Here is a 20,048-nt window from a genome sequence, read left to right on the forward strand (position 1 = left end):
CAACTTCAACAAATATTGATTTACCTTTATTTTGAGAGTCCATCTGTATTTTTCTAATAAAACAAAGGGATATACTTTACCTGTACGACACAAAGACATTCTAAAGGTCATATATGAGCCAAAAGACAGAAATAGAATGATAGACTGGTTTGAGTTGGAAGGGACCTTAAAGCTTGTCCAGTTCCAACCCCCTGCCACAGGCAGGCACACCTTCCATTAGACCACATTGCTCCAAGCCCCATCCAACATACCTTTCTCAGATTGACCTGCAAAATCTTCCCACTCTTTTGAACATCCTTTCCCATGTTAAACGCTTTTTTCTTATTCTTACTTTTATTGTCTAACTTACCACTTCCAAATCACAGGAGACAATTAATACAATACAGAGTTTCACATTCTTCCTTTCTACCATTGTTACCTATGTCTGTTTGAGTTTTTTTAAAACGTATAATCTTCCTAACACAAAAGGTAACTGAATCAAACCAGTTACCTAAAGGAGAGCAGATCTAACTAGTGCATACTTCTGTATAAGTCTTTCCTAGCTCTACATTTTATGGTTTTGTGAATAATGCCAGCAGCTATAGTAACTATTATGGACTAATATTTTTGCTCATTCTGAGATAGAAATTCTTAGTTAAGCAGTTAGAAACCCCCAAGCTCCTCAGCTAAAACACTGAGTTTAAACTAGTATTTCAAAACTGCAGCTGATGAGAAATGGGTCCTCCATGAAATCCTTATCTCATGTGACAAGCAACTTGCCCACATGAACTTCTGACCTTCACTAAGCCCTAATAAAATTGTAGCTTTAGATCACCTGAGAAGACTAATGGTCCTCCAGATTAGAGTATGGCAGTATACATTTCGGGTAGTTATCATACCTTATGTTAGCTTAACCTTATTATGGGAGCTTCCCTGGAGGAAACTTCAGCTGGTAGACCAGCTGGTATCAAAAGGTCAACATTTTAGTTGCAATATCACTAAACCGGAAACTTATTTTCCATTGCTCAAAAATTATTCACTTTGAGAGAATTCCTGTGCAAACACAGAGAACCTAAGGGTGAAATATTCTGCTTATCTTCCACCAGAAGGACAAGATGGCTGTTGACACGTTCAGGCTCTGCAGTGTTCCAATTGGGTCTGCCATTTTTGCCTGTGCTCGTGAACAATGATGACTTGAGTATTGGTTGCACTCCACAACCTTATAAGTCTTTTCTAACCTAAATGACTCTCTGAATCTCTGCTATCTTAATGACACCTAAATCTCTGTCCTTGCACACATGTTCAGCAGAAGCTACCTCAGGATAATGGTAGTGATCATGAGCCTATTGGTGAGGGACATATGGCTCATCCCCATGGCAGGTTACTCAAAGCAGAGACTGCAGTAAGTACATGAGTAGGCAAAATGCATTTCATAGTTTCCATACCAGGGATGAAGGTCAATGTAGGTACAGTAGATTACTGCAGTCACAGCGCAGAAGAGTATGGGGCTTGGGAAACAGAGGATCTGCAGAAGGAACAGCAAAGTTTAATGGGTGCATTATCGGGCTGGTACCACTTCCTTCAAATCCCACCTGAGTGCTCAAGATAGGGCACGGTTCTGCCTATGCTGAGTGAACTTGAGTGAGCAGCACCTCTTCAAAATTAATAACCCATTCATATTTCTCTTGAAAAGCAAATCCTTTTAACTGCTGTAGAGGCTGTGATAACTGAAACACACTGAGTGAGCTGCAATGGGATGTGGGAACACCAACAGCAGTAACAACTGGATATTGATGTGGCAGCAAGCTATTACATTTAGTAGTTGGTTTTTTTGAAACTAAACTACTAATTCCAAACATCTGTGCCTTATAGAGCCCAGATTATCTGACACGGGATGTCATTATCTGATACCTGAAAAATTAATCTGGTAATGACTTGTATATTTTATACTTTGAGTTTCCTAACAGATAAATATTTCTATTATATACCTTATGAACTATGTTAAATATTTAGTCTGGTATGCCAGATAATAACTCTCAGATCTTTTCCCAAGATACTGTGGGTTTGTGTTTGGGGGCGTTTTTTAAATTTCATTGTAACTAATAAGATGAAAGCACAGCTCAGTGGTGTCAAAATACTATCAGGAAAAAAATTAATACAGCTATAAATACAGAAGGCATAGCTACATAGTGTTATGAAACACGGGTCAGAGATTGCTGAATTGGTGCTGTATTAGGTTTACAGATGCGCATCTGAAGATAATGAAGTGGGTCTGGATGCAATGCAGATTCAGCACGATACAACCTCAGCTGTCACATCATTACATTTTATAGGGCATTGTGCATTTCTGCTGCTAGGCAGTTTCAGCTACTTGTTTTATTTATTTAAGCTAGCAGGTCAGGAGGACAAGTGGGAAGTTTCAGTTAGACATAATGAAATGAGAAATGCTAAGCATTTAGAAGATGTGTGGGAAAGGAGGGAAGAGAAGAAAGAGTAAGTGGAGCTGCCCTTCAGGCCTAGCTTACAAGTCCTAAAGGTCAGAAATACTATGGTCACAAGATACAAAGCTACAAGATACATCCAACAGGGGAGATTTAGATTAGACATTAGGAAGAAGTTCCTTACTGTGAGGGTGGTGAGACACTGGCACAGGTTGCCCAGTGTTTCACCCATCCTTGGCCCGGTGTTCAAGGCCAGGTTGGACAGGGCTTGGAGCAACCTGGTCTAGTGGAAGGCGTCCCTGCCCATAGCAGGGGGTTGGAACTGGATGAGCTTTAAGGTCCTTTCTAACCAACCATTCTGTGATTCTATAAACATGGCTCTGATTTATGTGGTCAAAACTACCCACTCTGTTCCACCATCCCGCAGAGCCAGATCTCACCTTGTCCTCCCCGAGGTGGCATAAAATCAGTATAAACCCATTTAACTTTGTGTTCTGGTACACAGGTGCACAGTAATATTCACAAGTAATTAACCACCAAGGGGTTAATTATTACAATGCATCATCATCACATTACTATGCATTCATGTTGCCTTTTGTTTCTTTTTATTGCCATTATAATCAGGTGCAAGGACAGATGTTTCAGTGCAAGACATGACACTAATCTGGAGCTGCTTGTACCTAGGTCTCTGGTCTGTGAGGTTATCTTCAGGACTTATCTAGCTTGGTATTTATTTGCACTTGAAAACTTTGCAATACTCATTAATGTGATGCATTGTTTTACAAATGAAAATGCTAAGGACAAAACCTAAGATGTGTGCTATTGGCTATGTGCACTGTGTAATTAACACAGATATTATCTGTATGCAAATCATGTGATTGAAAATAGTGACTATCAGCATAACAAGTACCTATTATTCCTTGAGATGCAACTCAAGCAGGCATCCTGCTGGGGTCTAATGTCCTTCCTTTAAATAGCACCATCTTTTCTTTCTTCATTTACACATTCTTCATTCCTCTTGATGATTAACAGCACAGAAAACAGGGAGACTCCCTTTTGTGCCTTTGTTTAAAGAGGGAAATCTTGTGTGTTTAATTGCCCTCAAGCATGGGATCCAGTTCAAAGCTCAGTGGAACCTCTCCTGTGGGGCTACATTCCCCTCCCACCCCCATCATCACTGAACCACAGGCTGTTTAAATGATCCTTTAATATATGCAACTTCACCTACATTATCTCTAATTCTTAACTGATAAGTTAAAAGCAGTTAGGCATCTTTTTTGGGAGATTGAGGTTTTTTTTTTTTTAAAAAAGGAAAAAATGGAAATAAAGTGGGAGAAAACAAAAGCTCAACTATGCAAACTCATAAACTTTTTAAATGTCATGCCACCCTTCTCAGATGAATTTAACCTTTTAAACATTCCAGCCATGAAACGTAACAGAAAAACACAATTTTACCTTTTTCGGGAGATCTGAGTAAAGCTTTCTTGCTGGATCAGTTCTGCTAGTCGTGTCTGCTGAGAGTTCTGCATCACTGATGCTGGCACTGATTCCTTGCTCCACTTCCCTGCACAAGTCCTGAGGTCCCAGGGTCTCTGCTGGACTCTTGAACCTTTCCTATCATTTCTGTGAAAGCCAAAGCTTCTAGAACTGTTCCTTGCCCAGTAATTCCTTCCCTGGCCCCAGGCCTTCTGGGTTTTACACTTCCTTGTTCTAAGGCCACATCCTCTGCTTCAGAGATGGCTGTGTTACAGTAATGAAATAATTAACAGGGGTAATGATTGCAGTTATTTATCATTTGCCAAAATTGAGCCGTTTGGCCTGAAGTTTTCCAAGCTGCGTGCCAACCTAAGAAACAACTTTGGTCTCAAATTAAAAACAGCACAACAATTCCTGAGTATCATTAGCATATATAATGATCTTACTATTAAGTTAGATTGATCTTTCCCTGAGAAAACTTGTCTTGCAATACTAATGTCTTACTTTGTTCTGAAGAGCACTGGAGAACAGGGACAGTAAACCAAGAAGGGAAGATGAGACGGCACATGGAGAATAAGTGAGAAAAAAAGAAAAGGGAAAACAAATTTAGATGTAAGCTGTGAAGTTGAAGGCTGGGACCTGCTGCGCAAAAGCCACAGAACTGGGACATGGAGCCTCCAGTGGGCATGGAAAATGGAAAAATACGTGTGGGGCAAATTTGAAGGGAAACAACAGAAATGAAATTGTCTGTAAATAGACATTTTGATTTAGAATCATAGAATGGTTTGGGTTGGAAAGAACCTTAAAGCTCATCTAGTTCTGACCCCCTGCCATTGGCAGAGACACCTTCCACTAGGTCAGGTTGATCTAAGCCCCGTCCAACCTGGCCTTGAACACTGCCAGGGATGGGGCAGCCACAGCTTCTCTGGGCAACCTGTGCCAGCGCCTCACCACCCTCAGAGGGAAGAATCCTTATACCTTATCTGAAGTTCCCTTGTTGAAGTCACTGACTCCTATTTGACTGCAGGATGCAGATCTGCTGCAGAATTGGAGCACTGCTGTCCCATGAGGACAGCTGGTACTTGGGGAACCCCTGTCTGCCTGGTGCAGCAGATGGACTGTGCACAACATCAATCTTCTGCTAATGCCATTTTTCATCTGCAAAACATATATAGACCCAAACTTTTCCCTACAACTCATTCTCTCTTTGAGACCCTGAGGATGTATGTAGGCCTACCTTCTAACCAAACACAACAAAAGGTGACACAAAAGCAGCTTAGAAGCAGTAACTGGAATCCAGTTAGAAATTTATTTTATCAAAAAGATGCTTTAAGGCACTCTGTCCTTTACTTTGGCAAGCTTTAGATACAACTCTCAAACAGTTCTGCTACTGCTACAGCAATGATATAGAGATGTTTTGGAATTTTTTTATGAAATAGAATTAAATGCCCTGTTGGTTTATACAAAAATGTATCTTTCCACAACACAGACAACTCCCTCAGACCCTTTGTTAATTCTCATAGTTAAATCATCCGGGGGGAAAGTGTGGGAGTTCAAGGACTTCAACCTTAATTCTTTCCATCCCACTTCTGTGACTCCACAATCTCCAAGAGTCCAATAACACCTTTCAGTATCTTGTGTTGATATTATTTCCAGCAAATAATTTGGCAGGAGAGACAGAGAGAAATACTCATAAAGAAACAACCCAAACACAGGAGGCCAAAACTGAGATCCCTGCTCCAATCAGGCAGAGGAGAGACCTCAACTTGACTTTTTAGATTAGAACATTGATTGCTGCATCACTACTCTGTAAGGGAGAAACAAGAACAAAAGCCCCCAAACCTTTATTTTATGTTTTATCCCAGTGCAGTGAAATTAAAACAATTTTATACCAATGTCTCATCTCTCATCTCTCTGTCCTATTTCAATGTTGGCAGCATGTGGCCATCTTGTTAAGGCTGAGCTGTGAAATGGTGTCTCACTTTGCTATCAGAGGCTTAACATAAACTAGTACTGATAAAGACAGCTCTATTTCAGTGAATTCTGGTAGAATTAAGGAGTGGTCATTGGATACGTTTGTTTAGAACCTTTAATGAAGTGAACTGCACAAGTAATGATTGGATGAAAGGATAAAATTCACTAGATGTATTCCCCTGCTACTAATTAGATTAATGCAAGCATTCATATTTTGCACCGTAACAGGCACCCCTAACAAACTATCAGCAAAGTCCTTGCCTTCTGTATTAATAATGAAATAAAAGATTAGTCTGGAAAGCCCCTCTTTGCTCATTCACACCACTTTCCCTGTAATGTATGATTGTGCTTTGGTTCATATAGATTCTAAGACACAGAGAGCAGACTAGTTTCCAAGTCAGTAAGTACCACTTATAATCACTCCATGTTTTCCTTGTTTCCCCTGAATCCACTCTACTTAAGTTATAGCTACAATTCACTTCTATTCCTGAAAATGTCCAAAGAAAGTCTTATTCTTGTCCCATGATCTCACCCAGGCTCGCTTAGCCAACTCCTAAGTTACCTTTGGCTCTCATTTTTTTTTCTTTCTAAAATAACCCCTTGTTCCTAAATGATTCAGTAACGTATACATTGCCATAATAAACTTAACTCTGTCGCCATGTACTGCAAACTCCTTCATTCCAATGCTGTGAAAATCTAAAAGTGAAATCAAAGACTGATGTCATTAAGGAAGAGGAGAATGTATCCAAATTGGGGAGTGAGTGTGTGATTCAAACACGTTTCATGGATGAAGTTGAGTTTCAGTAATGCATTAAGGACAAAAGCAGACGCAACAGAAGCCCACCATCGAAAGCACAATGCATTGCTTAGAAAAAGATAAGTGGCTACAAGAAAAAAAACATTTGACAGCAGAGGGAAGGATGTAGGAAAGGTAAAATAACTGGGCCATCTATGACAGGAATTGTGGTGGTGGAGGGAGGAGAAAACATAGAGCATGACCCACAGTAGAGAATGACTGTTTTATCAGTCACATGTTTACCTCATTAAAGCCAATGTAAAGTCAGCTCATAAAACCTTACGAGAGAGAGAAGCAAAATATTGCTAAACCCAAAAATTAGTCAGAAGCTGTTGCAGAAAGGGACCCTAAATCTAAGCCACAGAGTGGAAAACACCTCTGAGACTACCCTCTGGATGTTGGAGGCCAAACCACTAGCATGCTTTGACCAAGAAGGAATGACAAGCAACTTCATATTGCCATATAGCATATTTGCTTTTAATCTATATTCAGAAAGAGCTTAGTGGTTATCGTTGGAAGCCAACAAAAAATTTCAACAGAAAACAGAGCACAGAAGTCATATCCTGACTTCAGTTCCAAATCACAATCTTCTGATTTCAGAAAATGTCTGTATTTCTTTTGCACGCACATTCAAAACATTAGATATGTATAAATGCAGATTTCCTGCCACTACTTGATCCATTCTCACGAGTCCTTTGCTTCAGAAATGCTCTCAAACTACAGATGGATAAATTCACTATGTAGGAGTAGAGAGAAAATATGCACTATCCCAAAATATAGATTAAGTGGAGTATAAACTTTTCCTGGATGAACATCACCCCTGTGAATCTCAGTTGGCACAGGATACTCGTATTTCTTTCCTAGTCTCATGTTAGTGATTCTTCCTTCTTTTCTTCTTTCTTCTTTTTCCATAGAGATATACAGTTGTCTGCAAATACATCCCTAGCTATTTCCTGATACTATCCCATTCAACCCTTCTGCATTCCAAACAGTTCCAGTTTTGCAAATGCAACATTATATTTCAGTCATTCCTGAAAATAAAAATTAAATCTCTGCATAAAAATGCAAATGAAACACTAAAACTATGCATGTGCATATCAGATAGTCTCAAATAACATCAACAGTTTCAAAGAGATGTTTAAGGCATTAGGTCATGTTATGAAGAGTATCTCTAGCTCCAAGTTTCATAACAAGAATAAATCAATCTTGACAATGAACATGAAAGAGGGAATAAAACCTTTTTGAACACTCAAGGTGGTTTCCTCATTTCCCCCAAACTAAAATGAATTAATTAGTTGATATATATGAAAATTAACTTAAACTAACACCATAATCAGAGAAGGCAAACTTTAAAGTTTAAATTAGATTTAAAAGATATAAAAATATTACTTGGGGCTGGTGAGGGCACATGGTAAGTCCACAGTGGCTGTTGACCCGAGTCTTTTGTCAGTTAAGGAACAGCAACAACAACAAAAAAATCATATAGCTAGAAAGAGCTGACCTCAGCCCTTGAACTTTGCTCAGGCACTAATCAGGCTTCCAATGTTTAGAGCTGATCCTCTGGCTACTTATTGACCATATATACCTGGACACACATAAACATAGCCTCTAGCAACACAGTAGTTAGTCAGGCTCCCTGTGCTAGCACTGCACACAGGTTTCAGCTGTTCCAATGCCACTTGGGTCAAATTAAATTAGTCTCAAATTGCAGCAATCAGTATGAAAAAAATTAGATGTTTTGTTTTTAGTGAGAATATAAAAAACTTGTTCTAATAAAAACAAATTACGCACATAATGTAGCACAATGTAGCTCCATGTGTTTCCACTGCAGAGCATGCAATTATTTAACCTAGCCAAATGTATATTTAACTGTGCATACTTAAGCAACATAAGACTATTACGTGAAAGCCTTTATGCCTGTTTATATAACAGCAGAGCATTTTTAAGCCCCATGGAGCTGTGTTAACACTAGGCTGTTTAAGCCTTAGGATGTTGGGGCTCAATTCAGAAAGACCAGGAGCAAAGTGACTACTTGTTCTGTGGAGTCTCAACTTCACTGTCAGTCCTATCAGTTGTCATAAAAAGGTCACAAAGACACCTTATCATGCTGCTGGGAAATCCCTATACCATGAGGAAGGTGAGGAATGGAGAAGAGCAGAACAGAACTTACCAGATAAGAAGGGTATAGACCGCAAATATGAAATAGCTTGTTGGCCACCAAGGAAGCTACTGTGACACCATGGAATGGCCTGATATAAATGCAGTAACTCCAAGAATCCCAGGGCAGCAAAAATATGGTTTTGCACTTTATCCCTGTCACTCCACTCCCTCAGCACCTTCACTGCAAAATTCATTACTTCATCACTTTCTTAAACCAGGAGCTGCCATTCAGGACAGCTGAAGGAGATGAGTGCTTATGAAATACACAGCATGTTAAATATGAGCTCAAAGTTGTGGATACCTTTACTATCTGTGCTATGCTGCAGATGTGGATGTGTACTGGATATACCGGGCTATTAGTACCACCCAACATTTTGGTTGTTCATTTAGTTGTTCAAATGTTTAGAACATTTTAGTTGTTCAAATTAGAAGCCCCATTTCCCTGTATGGATCAAAGCATCTGGATATCCTGAATTCCTTGGAGAGTTCTCATTGATACAATAGAGGGTTCTCTCTCACCCCACCTGCAGTACCATGTTTGAAAGCTTTTCACTGGAGGGGACAAGACTGGGAATAAACAACTCAATATTCAATAGACATAATCAGTAGAGTAAAGAAAAAGAAACAAGAAGCTCTAGCAAAGCACAGAAGAGCCTGCAGGAAGACACGTGCTCACCTTTTGACTGAGCATTTTGCTATTATTTTGCAAGCAATACAATTACAAGAAACATTCAGCCAGTAAACAGAAAGCTTAGATGCTTAGATCCTGGTTATTAACATTAGTCTGTTTATTAACATGTAAGCTAATACTAATAGAGTATTATTCTGATCACAAAAGAATATACAGCTGTAGAACAGAAGCAAAAAACCCTAATGATATTTACAGTTATGGACAACTTGAAAGCCCCAGCAAACGAAGGGCAAACAGAACCAGAGGGAGAACTGTTAGGTTTCCTGCTAGTGAGATATTTACTAATACACACAATATCTGAGGAAAAAAAAACCAGTCTGTCTTGAAATTTGCTTTGCAGCAACAACTAACTTCCATGCTCCTCAGACAGCCCCAAACTGAGATTCCTATGTTGACTCCCTTGACATTCAGCATGGAAAACCAAATAACAAAGTCTGCACTATGTCAGCAAGCATTTCACATTCTTTGGTTTGTCATGCAAAGCACAAAGACTCTGATACAGTTCAAAATGGTCTTTGCATCTACAATCTTGTTTACCTTTAGAATACAAGCTTAATTTCCCACATGCTTGAAGTGTTTTAAAAGCCACTTCATACAACAGAAAAAGAGTGCTAATTTCTGGCAATGGAACCAGAAATAGTGAGGAGAACAGCCTCCAATTCAGCAGTCAGATCAGCTTGATACTTACACACATCAAGTGGGTGTATGAAAGGAAATGTCATTTCAGGAAAATCTAGTTCCAGTGGTGTAGGATCATTTTTCCATCCCTAGATGCAAATTACTGAGCTGCTTAAATTTGGCAGGTTTTCCTATTTCCACAGAATCAGTATCCACAGTTCTGGCAAAGGTAAGGTCACTTCACCTGTACACACACCACAGTGCAGCCTCTTAGGGGAAGTGACAACCTGCCCATAGTGGAATACACAGGCAAGAAGAAAGTCCTAACTTCACCATGATGAGTTGATCCCTTGATGGCACCTGCCACCTTCCATTAGCTTTGCAGTCAACTTCAGCTCCTGGCTTGAAGCATTTCAATTTGATGCTAAAGCAGAGGTGTCAATAGCCCCTCAAATACAAATGGATGCAGGATCAGAATCATAGCAACAAAACCAAGTGGCATAGCACAAGGAAAAGGTTTCAATAAGAAATGCAGTTCCTAAATTCTCTCTCTTCAGAGTTTGCATCTAAGCAAGAAAGCAATTCTGAAGAGGGATTTAAAACTACAGTGACAGTCAAGCATGTAAAGATGGCCTAATCTACTAATCTTGGAAGGAACAGCTTGCAATTGTGGGGCGTTTTGCTTGGTTTGTTGGTTTAGTTTTTGTGTTGAATGGTAGAACTGTACCTGCTCATTGGAGGAAAGTTCTTGAGAAGGGCAAAGAATTGACCTCGATTGCCTTGGCAGCCTGTGGAACTCCCAGAAGAGAATAGGATAATTCCAGGCTTCTTGGACACACACAGGTCCTAACTGCAGGAAAATCTGATTTTTTTGTTGTGGCCATGGATACACAGAAAAGGGATTCTCCCATAGGAAGACAAATTGTATTTTTACAAAAAGCTGCTTAAAGTACCAACTGACCCCCACATCAATCATACATCTGCTACTGCTACATGACAGGATAATCAAGAGTCTGGATAGAGGCTTTAAACAAATACAACCTCTGCTAAGAAAATAACTATTTCTTTAAGCTGTCCACTCCTCAAAACTCTTTCTAGCCTTCAAAGAGCTCTCAGCCTAAGTTGGCTGTTGGAAGCAAGCTCTTTTCTGACCATCATGCCATGAGTAAAATCAGACCAAGTCTGAGAAACAGACAAATCTTTTCAACATCTCTCCATTCCATCACGCTTCTCTAAACAGAGTGGACACTACCACAGATTCTACATTCCCTGGATGCAGTATACTTCATCCAGCTTACGATATGTATCGCACAAAGCACATGCATGGAAAAGGGTGGTGGTGGCAGGAAGTATTATTGCAGCCACTGAATGAGTTCACAGGGAACCTGGTTTCCCAAGGGGGACAATTCTCACATAGCCACTTCATCTGAGCCACTTCCCCTCCTTCTCATCTTCAAGGGAGTTCTAGAAAGAATCTTCAAAGAATAAACCAGAATATTAAAATAGTAACCCTGATAGATATTAAAAACCATAGATTCAATACAGAGATGGGATTTACAGCCTGTAATAATGTGCTCCCTCTCCTCCATGTTACACAGGTGATAAATCATCCATCTCTTTTTTATAGCACACAAACATTTGATGATGCCTTTCCTTCCTAAATCTTCCTCTGCTCCATAGGTATTGTCTGTCTTTAAGAGTTAGTCTAAACTACTAAACCATCCTGGTAAATTTAAACAAGTGTTCTTCAACTTACATTTAGTAATGAAAAGTCTTCTGTCCATTTTAGACCTGAAGAAAAGCTTACATGCCCAGAAGTTTGTCATCTTTAGCCCTCTGAAACGGATCTGCTAAAAGACATGGCTTCCCTTGACTAACTTTGCCTTGTTTGGAAGTAGAATGTCTTTGTTTTTCCCTTTTGGTACTGCTAATTCCAGCCCTCAGGTCAGTAGCCCAAGCTACTATACCTTTGCCTTCAGCTACTATGTGTTGCTTAACTTTGCAATAACTTTATGTAACTTAAAACCACTTTGGATTACAACTTGTTAAAAGATTCCTTAGAAAATTAAAGTATATGGTATTGTGACTCTAATTGGAAGATCCAAAGGCCATAAACCTCAAAGAATCTTTGCAATGTGAATTTCCCTGTTTTTGTGAGTCAGTTCTCAAGATAAATGTGAGATCTTTCAAAGACAGAGATAGGTATCTGCAGGTACCCAGGTACAACTTGCGTATTTAGAAGCAGTAGTATTTCTTTCTAACCTAGTGATAAAATCCCAAAAGACGATCAAGCAGAGCAGAAGACTGAGTTAGATGGGAGTAATTTCACCAGTCTTGTGACTTTGCTGTTAAGCAACTATGTATCAGCATGTATTTACTAATTGCAGTGACTCATAGCACAAATACACTGAGCAATGAATGCTCAGGTATTGACACTTTCTGATCTATGTTATCTTAAAACAATTCAGAGGATTTAAAATTATTTTATATAAAGCTATGTTTATTTAGTGTATGGGATCCTTCTAAATGGGTCTTCACTGTCCTAGAAAAAAATGGGAAAAGTAATATTTATACCTTTTTTTTTTTTTTTAATGATAACAACTGAATACAAATTACAATTGCCAGGGCTTTCTGGAAGTGAAAGAACTAGAAACTGCTGGCATGAAATCTTCCTGGTAGAGTGGCAAGAGCTTGGCAGCAACTTCACTGAGATCTCCTGAAGTCCATAGATGATTTCAATTAATATAGTTACTCCTTCTCCTGACATCCTCTGTCCACAAACCCATTCACATGAAATACCTGATGAAACTCCTTGCAAGCTCATATACTGTGGAAGTCCACAAACACGTCAACACTCCTGAGGGAGCACTGCAGGAGCAGGAGATGCTGTGGGGGAAGGAGATGATGGGAATTCCACTACCATTACAACGCAGGAATATCTATTTCTATGTATTTCTACAAGGGTTGGATCCATCTGAAGTTTAAGATATAACCCAGTCATGTTTTAACTTTTTAAGACAAAGACTATTCTGTCTATGTCTTCCCCTCCTCATCTGCAAAACCAGGAATTGCAGGCACTTTCGTTTAATTTTAGCTGCATTGTCCCAGTTAAGAAGAAAAACCAAATAAATATACACTCATAACTTCAAACTGTCTTATCCTACAATAAAACTACAAAAATAATATCCTAGCAACAATTCTCTTTTTAAAAATCTTTTATTGTAAGATTTTTTCATTGTCTACAACAGTAGGGCCTAAAAAGAACATTTGATGCAGCTTCTTATGTGATACACATCAACACTATGTCTGTAATTCTACTTTCCGTGGCATTTGCCTCCTTCCAAAAGCAGTGACATTTCCTTCTCTCCCTGCTTTTCAGAACAGGCTAGTATGGCCCCCAAGTTGATGACTTGCTTCAACTTGCTTTTCAGCTCTTCTGAAGTGTGATCCAAATTCCCATGGTTATGAAGGCAGTCCAGCTATCTCCCTCTGGCACGCAACACTAACCCACCTTTTTAGTCATCACTGTAGCATGATTCAAGGAATTAAATTGCAGTTAGTGAATTTAAGCAAAGTCTAGTCAAAAGGTTGTACTCCATGAATGAATGTGAAGTGTTGACTACTACCTAAGCCCAGGGACATAATCCTAAATAACATTAATCTGTTTTCATGAAATGCAAATTAACAGCAAAATACTACTCCAGCTATTTTTGAGAGCCCTGTTTTTTTGCCATACGTAGAAGTTACTACAAACCACAGCATCTGAAAAAAATCTGCACTTGGTATCAATGGTGATAAACCCATGCTCTGCATGGGATGCCCTTTGGCTCTCTGCTCTGTTTTGGCTTCACTTCCAGTTCTTTCCTGTTCATCTCCTCTCCTGGTTCCACAGAATCCTTTGGGATTATCCAAAAACCTTGCCAAAGGTGGGAAATGCTACCAAAAATGCTATGTACTGCCAGAAGCCAGCTTCAGTCACAAATCCTAAGAGTTAAACGGAATATGGCCCTGTTTTTAACTGAGAGTGTGACAAGACTGTCCTTGTAGTCATCATAGATCTGAACCATGATACAGAAACACTCTTGAAGAACATGCTAAACACCCAAGTCATGTTTTACCTACAGTTCACCAATGCTGTAGCTGTTGGAAGTACTGTGACAAGGTAATCTGCTATCTGATGAGACAGGTCCTTATAGTCAGAAGCTGGGAAGACCTTTTTGTGCCTTATTACTCTCATGCAAAGACATGTAATTCATGCAACCTCAAATAGCATTTGAAAATGAAACAATCCAAGTTAGTCATGCTTGGAAGTAGCTATTTAAGCACTTCATCACTGAGGATTCTTTGAAAAGCCATATAGATATCTCCCCAATAACAGCATTAAAGCCACCTTTGACAAGCTTACATTCATTAATAGTCTTTTTTCCTATTCACAAGGATATGATAAATCATCAGAGGTTGAACTATCTTTTGTGAATAATAGGTTATACAAGAAAGCAATTATAGAAAGATTTACTCAAACCTAAGCTTCAAATTTCGTCCCTCTTATCCATATGGCTCTATAAATGCAAGTTACATACATGAAAGAAAGGGCAGTAAATCTCAGATTACGCAGCTGCACCTGATAATATGAAATCAACTTCAATAACCAGATGGTACATACCAAGTTCATATATGTAGAAGAGTCAAAATCATAGGTGGCTCATTTGCAACTTTAAAAAGAGAAAATAATTTCATGAACTAAATAAAAAGGCATTTTCAATGCTTTTTTTTTCATTCAAAATGCCTTTGTTCTGTGCAAACACAAATTGCCTTGAAGTAAATAAATAGGCTCAGCTGTGTTGTGCAGTGATTCCATTAACCTGGCAATCAAGCATTAAATTAAATTGCCTTGTTTGGATTTCCCTGCTGCAGGGGAAAAGGTACCTTCTATGAGCTGAGCCACCAAGTAAAAGCTTCACCACTAAACTTCTACAATTAGCAACACAAGAAACTAACCAAGTCAGCATATTGCAAAAATTCCTCTGATAACCTTTTAATGATTAACCTTATACTCAAAGGTTCATAGCCTCTCACACTCCTCCTCCCATGCATTCTATTAACACCTGCTTTGAACAAGCTGAATGTTATCTCCATCGTGTACCCATAAAGCAGCTCAGCACTCCTGCTTGCTGCCTCCAGTCACACCATGAAGACAGCAATTCATTACCATACTGTTTTATTCAACTCCTTTTCCTTATGCCAATTTTCATCCCGTGTTGCAGCTATATTGCCAACCATACAGAGTCTTTATTTACTGTATGTGAAGTCCACCCCCTCCATATGAATGATTTTTCAAAACAAACAATGGAAACAAACTACATTTCAGAGTGCCACAGTCCCCTTCTAAGTGAAATATATTTAAACACACAACTAATCTCTCTTGTGGAACATGTGCAATTGGTCCTGATGTGTGGTATCTTCAGGGAAGAAGCTTGGCAAATAAAATGTGAGAATAATTTACATGCCAAAAAAAAGTGTTGCAAGCACAAAAAATACTGGATGGGAGAAGGAATCAAGGATGAGGAATGTATCACTAGCTCTCCAGAAGGCTGACTGTTACTTAAATGAGAATATAATCTCTATTATTATATATTTAATTATACCAACCTGCTCTTTCCTAATAGCAAGAGAACACCAAAGGAAATTTAGTACAGCTTTCTTTAGAAACAAGGATAGATTCTCTAGCACTTGTATTCCCTTAGTAATGTATGGATCACAACCAAGAAAGTAACATTCTTATCAAACTCAGATAACTAATATTATGTCCCTGGAAAGTCTTACCAGTAACAAAATGAGAAAAAACTTTTAGTTCAGAAATTGGTTCAAACCTGTACCTCAAAATCCATGTTTTATACTTAGGGGCCCCTCATAGAAGAAAATGAATGTGCTGCACTTAACTACATCAACACCCATCAGGCTTTGAGCTTGGAAGGGAAAGAAGCAGCTATAGGCTGATGGCATTAAAAGCAGAGGTATTTAACCCATATACCTCAGCTCTAACAGAATATAAGTCTCATTACTGTCCATCTCCTTAGCTTCATTTATGATCGCACTCCCATAAATTATGGTTTTTAGTCCCCTAATTCTTGATCTTTGGCCTTGACTGTTCACACTGAATCGCTGGATTTGGAAGAATCAGTGGAAATGAGAAGAAAATTTGGTCTTTTTTATTTCAAATGCTATCAAAATAGAAGTTTTATATTTTCTTGTGCTGTATCCTGTGCACAGAAAACTAGATGAGATTCCAGGAAAGCAAATCAGAAGACATCAAGTCAGCATTTATCCTGACACCTCTATGAACATATAAACCTAAAATACTCTGGAGAAGGTTATATCCATGTATTCAGTATCTGAATTCCCAAAGCTATTTCATCTCTGAGATCCAATATGCATTACATACAGCATGAATCAAGCATGGTGTTACAGGTGAGCACTTGCTGATGAGACCTTACCTGTCAGCATCTCCAAGCCCCAGTGAAGTGTTGCGCTGCATCGTCTCCCTCACCGCAGCCATGCCATCAGGCAGCCGGTTTAGCCTTCGAGTATAGAGCCCCAGACCACCATCGGTCATATACCTTTAGAACAGCAAAACAACACGTCAAACAGGAAAACTTTTATATATTGTATTATTGCTCCTATCTTCTGCATGTTTTTAATTGCATATTGCAATTTGCTCACCTGTAAGTGAAGAATACTACTCAGAATATGAAGCAAGGAAAACTTTCTTTACTAGTGCAGCGGAATATTGTTCTCAATAACATCTTGTAGTCTCTCACATTAATAAGAATTGAATTTCAACACATTTCAACCAAGGAAGAAAACTTTCATTAACGTTGCCTAGCTGTAAGTAATTTAATATTTGTGAATGCTATCATTAATGATCCTTTCCTGTCCAAAAAATGCATGATTTATATATACCCTCCTGAACTCTGTGTGGGCTAAAACACCATGATGGAAATCTCAACCCTTTGACAAGTTACCTGCAAAAATTACATTGAATACATCCTAGATTTTGCCAATGATCCATGAGCAATAAGTACCCCAAGATTTACTGTGAGAAATAAAAGTTGCAGCATGAATGGAAAGTTTTTGTCAGCCTTGTTTTGGCTCTTACATTGTACTCTGTCTGCAAGTGTGGCCTAAAGACATCTGCATTTAAAAAGTGTTACTGTTCTTAGATATTAAGTGCCAGGTGCATATATGATACCTCACAAATTGCTAAAATAGCACTTTTTACTTTAGACAAAAATGAATCTTAAATTTAACAGAGATGGTGGACAAGAACACATAAATGTCACCAGGAGCAGTTCCTCACAATAATGCATGTTGTGTCATTCAGCATTTTTGCTGAAGTCTGTACCGATGCAAACAGCAATTGCCATCATGTCATGTAACTTCAGTATGTGGTGATAACCAAGGAAAGGAAGCTTTAAAAACTGTACAATTACCCAGCAGTTTGATTTATGAATAAAATGTTTTAATATACTGATATTAAACTAAGAAGTTGAAGAGTTGCTCCATGAGGTGCCCTACACTGATATCTCAATAATGCTTTTAAACATCTTGCAGCATTTTGCAACAGTAGTTCCAAGTAAGTACGGTCCAAGTGGCAGAATAACACAGGAGGATTTAATCTTCTGTCATTTCTAACTACAGATACATGCAAGCTAGCTTTAAACTAGAAAGTCAAGTCTCCTTTGCCTCTCATGGCACTGGCAAAGAGTGAGCTCTGTGCTACCACCACTAGTTTGTCAGCCCAGGCACATCTCCATGAACATCACTGACAGTTTTTAGACACCTGAGACTGTAGTAACCCCAACAACCCCCACAGTACAGTTGTTGTCTCTGGCATACTGCTGGACACGTAACATACCTCACAGATTTTGGAGCTGATGGGATTGTATCCTCTTAATCCTTTAGCTCTCTTAACAAATCAACAGCAGTCCACAGAGTAATATCCAGATATGCAGGGATATTCCTCCTGCTTATCAAGGCACAGAGCTTTTTTCCTAATGGCAAGACACCCTCATCCACAGTAAGGAAGGAGAGATGATCCTAGCTGCAGCCAGCAATGTCTTTGCTGGCAAGATGTTACTGCAACAGACATACTTCACCCAAGTCAAATCCAACCACTAAATTCATCAAAATGGGCTGGTAAAGAGTCAAGAAGCCCTGCACAATCTGCTGGTTATTGCTTCAGGTATATAAATCTGTACAGGGCCTTCCCAGGAACAACCCAGGAGTCTCTTCAGGGAGTCTTAACAAAGAGGTTGCTAAGGCTGTTAAGTCAGACACAAGAGGATTCCCCATTCAGTAAATCCATGGGGACATGATTCTCCAAACTCTTAAAGCCTGTAAAAAGCATGAGGAACAGTTGCACTATAACTTGTGTGGAATTCTCCTTAGGTCTAGCATTCTAACTTCTGCTTGATATAGTATATAAATATTTTATCATGGAAGAATATATTTTTCCTTTCAGCTACTAAAATAAAAGTGGAGCCTAAGACCATACTGTTATACAAACATGCAAACAGCATTCTGCAAAAACATCTAATGCACATACATTAATAGGTTTATTGCAGATACTTGTCTGCACATGAAACATGTTTCTGTATGAATACCCATTGTACATGTACTAGAAAACATAGCTTTTGGCTTTGCTGTCAGATTTCTGGTATGTGACTAGTCCTTTGATAAAAAAGATCAGCTACAGCTGAAATAGATTGTTCTCCATGCTTATTACTCAAAATAGGTGAAATGAAATATATTACTCATTAGCCATGCTGAAATTAATGAAATGCTCTTTTACTACCATCAACAGATTTCATTTTCTATGTAGAAGCTCAGCAAGCTGATCCAGATTAGAATACATATACAGATAGAATAATACTGCAGTTGCATCCAACTGAAAACTGACAGATTTCCATAAATCTTTTACAAGTCAATGGAAGCTGGATGCTTCTGTCTTCTTTGACAACTAGATGGTGAGTTTTTTCTAACCAGGATCCTGTAAACACAAGCATATAGGAAATTGTTTTACCCACTATACCAAAAGGACAAGTTTCTTAGAATACAAAATAGTATTTTGAAACAGGTTTGTGTAATCATAGATTGAAAGCTTTCTACCTTATTTTCATTACATGCAACGTCCTCTACCGAGGAATGTTTAATTCCAAAAAGGTGCCAAAACTAACAATTCCTTCATGCAGCAGTGAGTTGAAAGAAAAGAAGGAAAGGTACTAGCTTCTAAATTCTGTGGGGAAAAGCACATTTACAGTAAACACACTTTAAAATAAATGAAAAAAAAAAATCCCTATTATTCATTGTACAGAGGAGATGAGAAGTTACTGTGGCAAATATCTCCAGCTATTGCTTCCTTTTCCTTCTTCTCCATCCCCTCAAACTTAAACCTGTCTTGGCTCTCAGAAACCGTCGTGCCTTTATGAATACAACTTCATTACTGCTGCAGATATTAGGTTTAGGAGATAGGAGAATATAATGAAGGTATATTTTTCTAAAGACAATCTTAGAAGGTTTCACTCAGGGAGGAATAAACCTAAAAATATTATCCTGCGTGCATGTAATTCTACCAGAATTTATAGCCCTATACACATCTACACAACATGGAATGCTAGTATAGTAGCTTCTCCTCTGCAATGACACACTGCAGTTATCTATGATGTGTCAGGTCTTTGACTTTTCTTATTAAAAAAATGACAAATTTGCACTGAATGCCTTGCTAGATTTATGAATCTTGAGAACTATGCAAGTATATTCAGTGCAAAACCAAGCATTTCAAAGTATTTCCCTGCCTGTCCCAAAGTAAGAAGTTTAAACATATGATCTGGGAAAAAGCATAGTATCCAGACTC

The 20,048-nt window shown here is 38.7% G+C and overlaps 1 protein-coding gene across 3 annotated transcripts in view; it reads right to left on the bottom strand.

Moving 5' to 3' along the window:
- NAV2 (neuron navigator 2) overlaps positions 1-20,048 on the bottom strand; it is a 399,914-nt gene that overhangs the window by 69,679 nt on the left and 310,187 nt on the right. For all 3 annotated transcript variants that reach the window (XM_057414369.1, XM_057414368.1, XM_057414367.1), the window contains one exon: positions 16,630-16,752. In XM_057414369.1, coding sequence (XP_057270352.1) covers positions 16,630-16,752 — 123 coding nt within the window. The remainder of the gene's footprint in view (positions 1-16,629; positions 16,753-20,048) is intronic.

The sequence above is a fragment of the Pezoporus wallicus genome, unplaced genomic scaffold (genome assembly GCF_028554395.1).
Source record: "Pezoporus wallicus isolate ANWC-B61680 ecotype Strahan unplaced genomic scaffold, APGP_CSIRO_Pwel_v1 contig_5967, whole genome shotgun sequence".
Lineage (NCBI taxonomy): Eukaryota > Metazoa > Chordata > Aves > Psittaciformes > Psittacidae > Pezoporus > Pezoporus wallicus.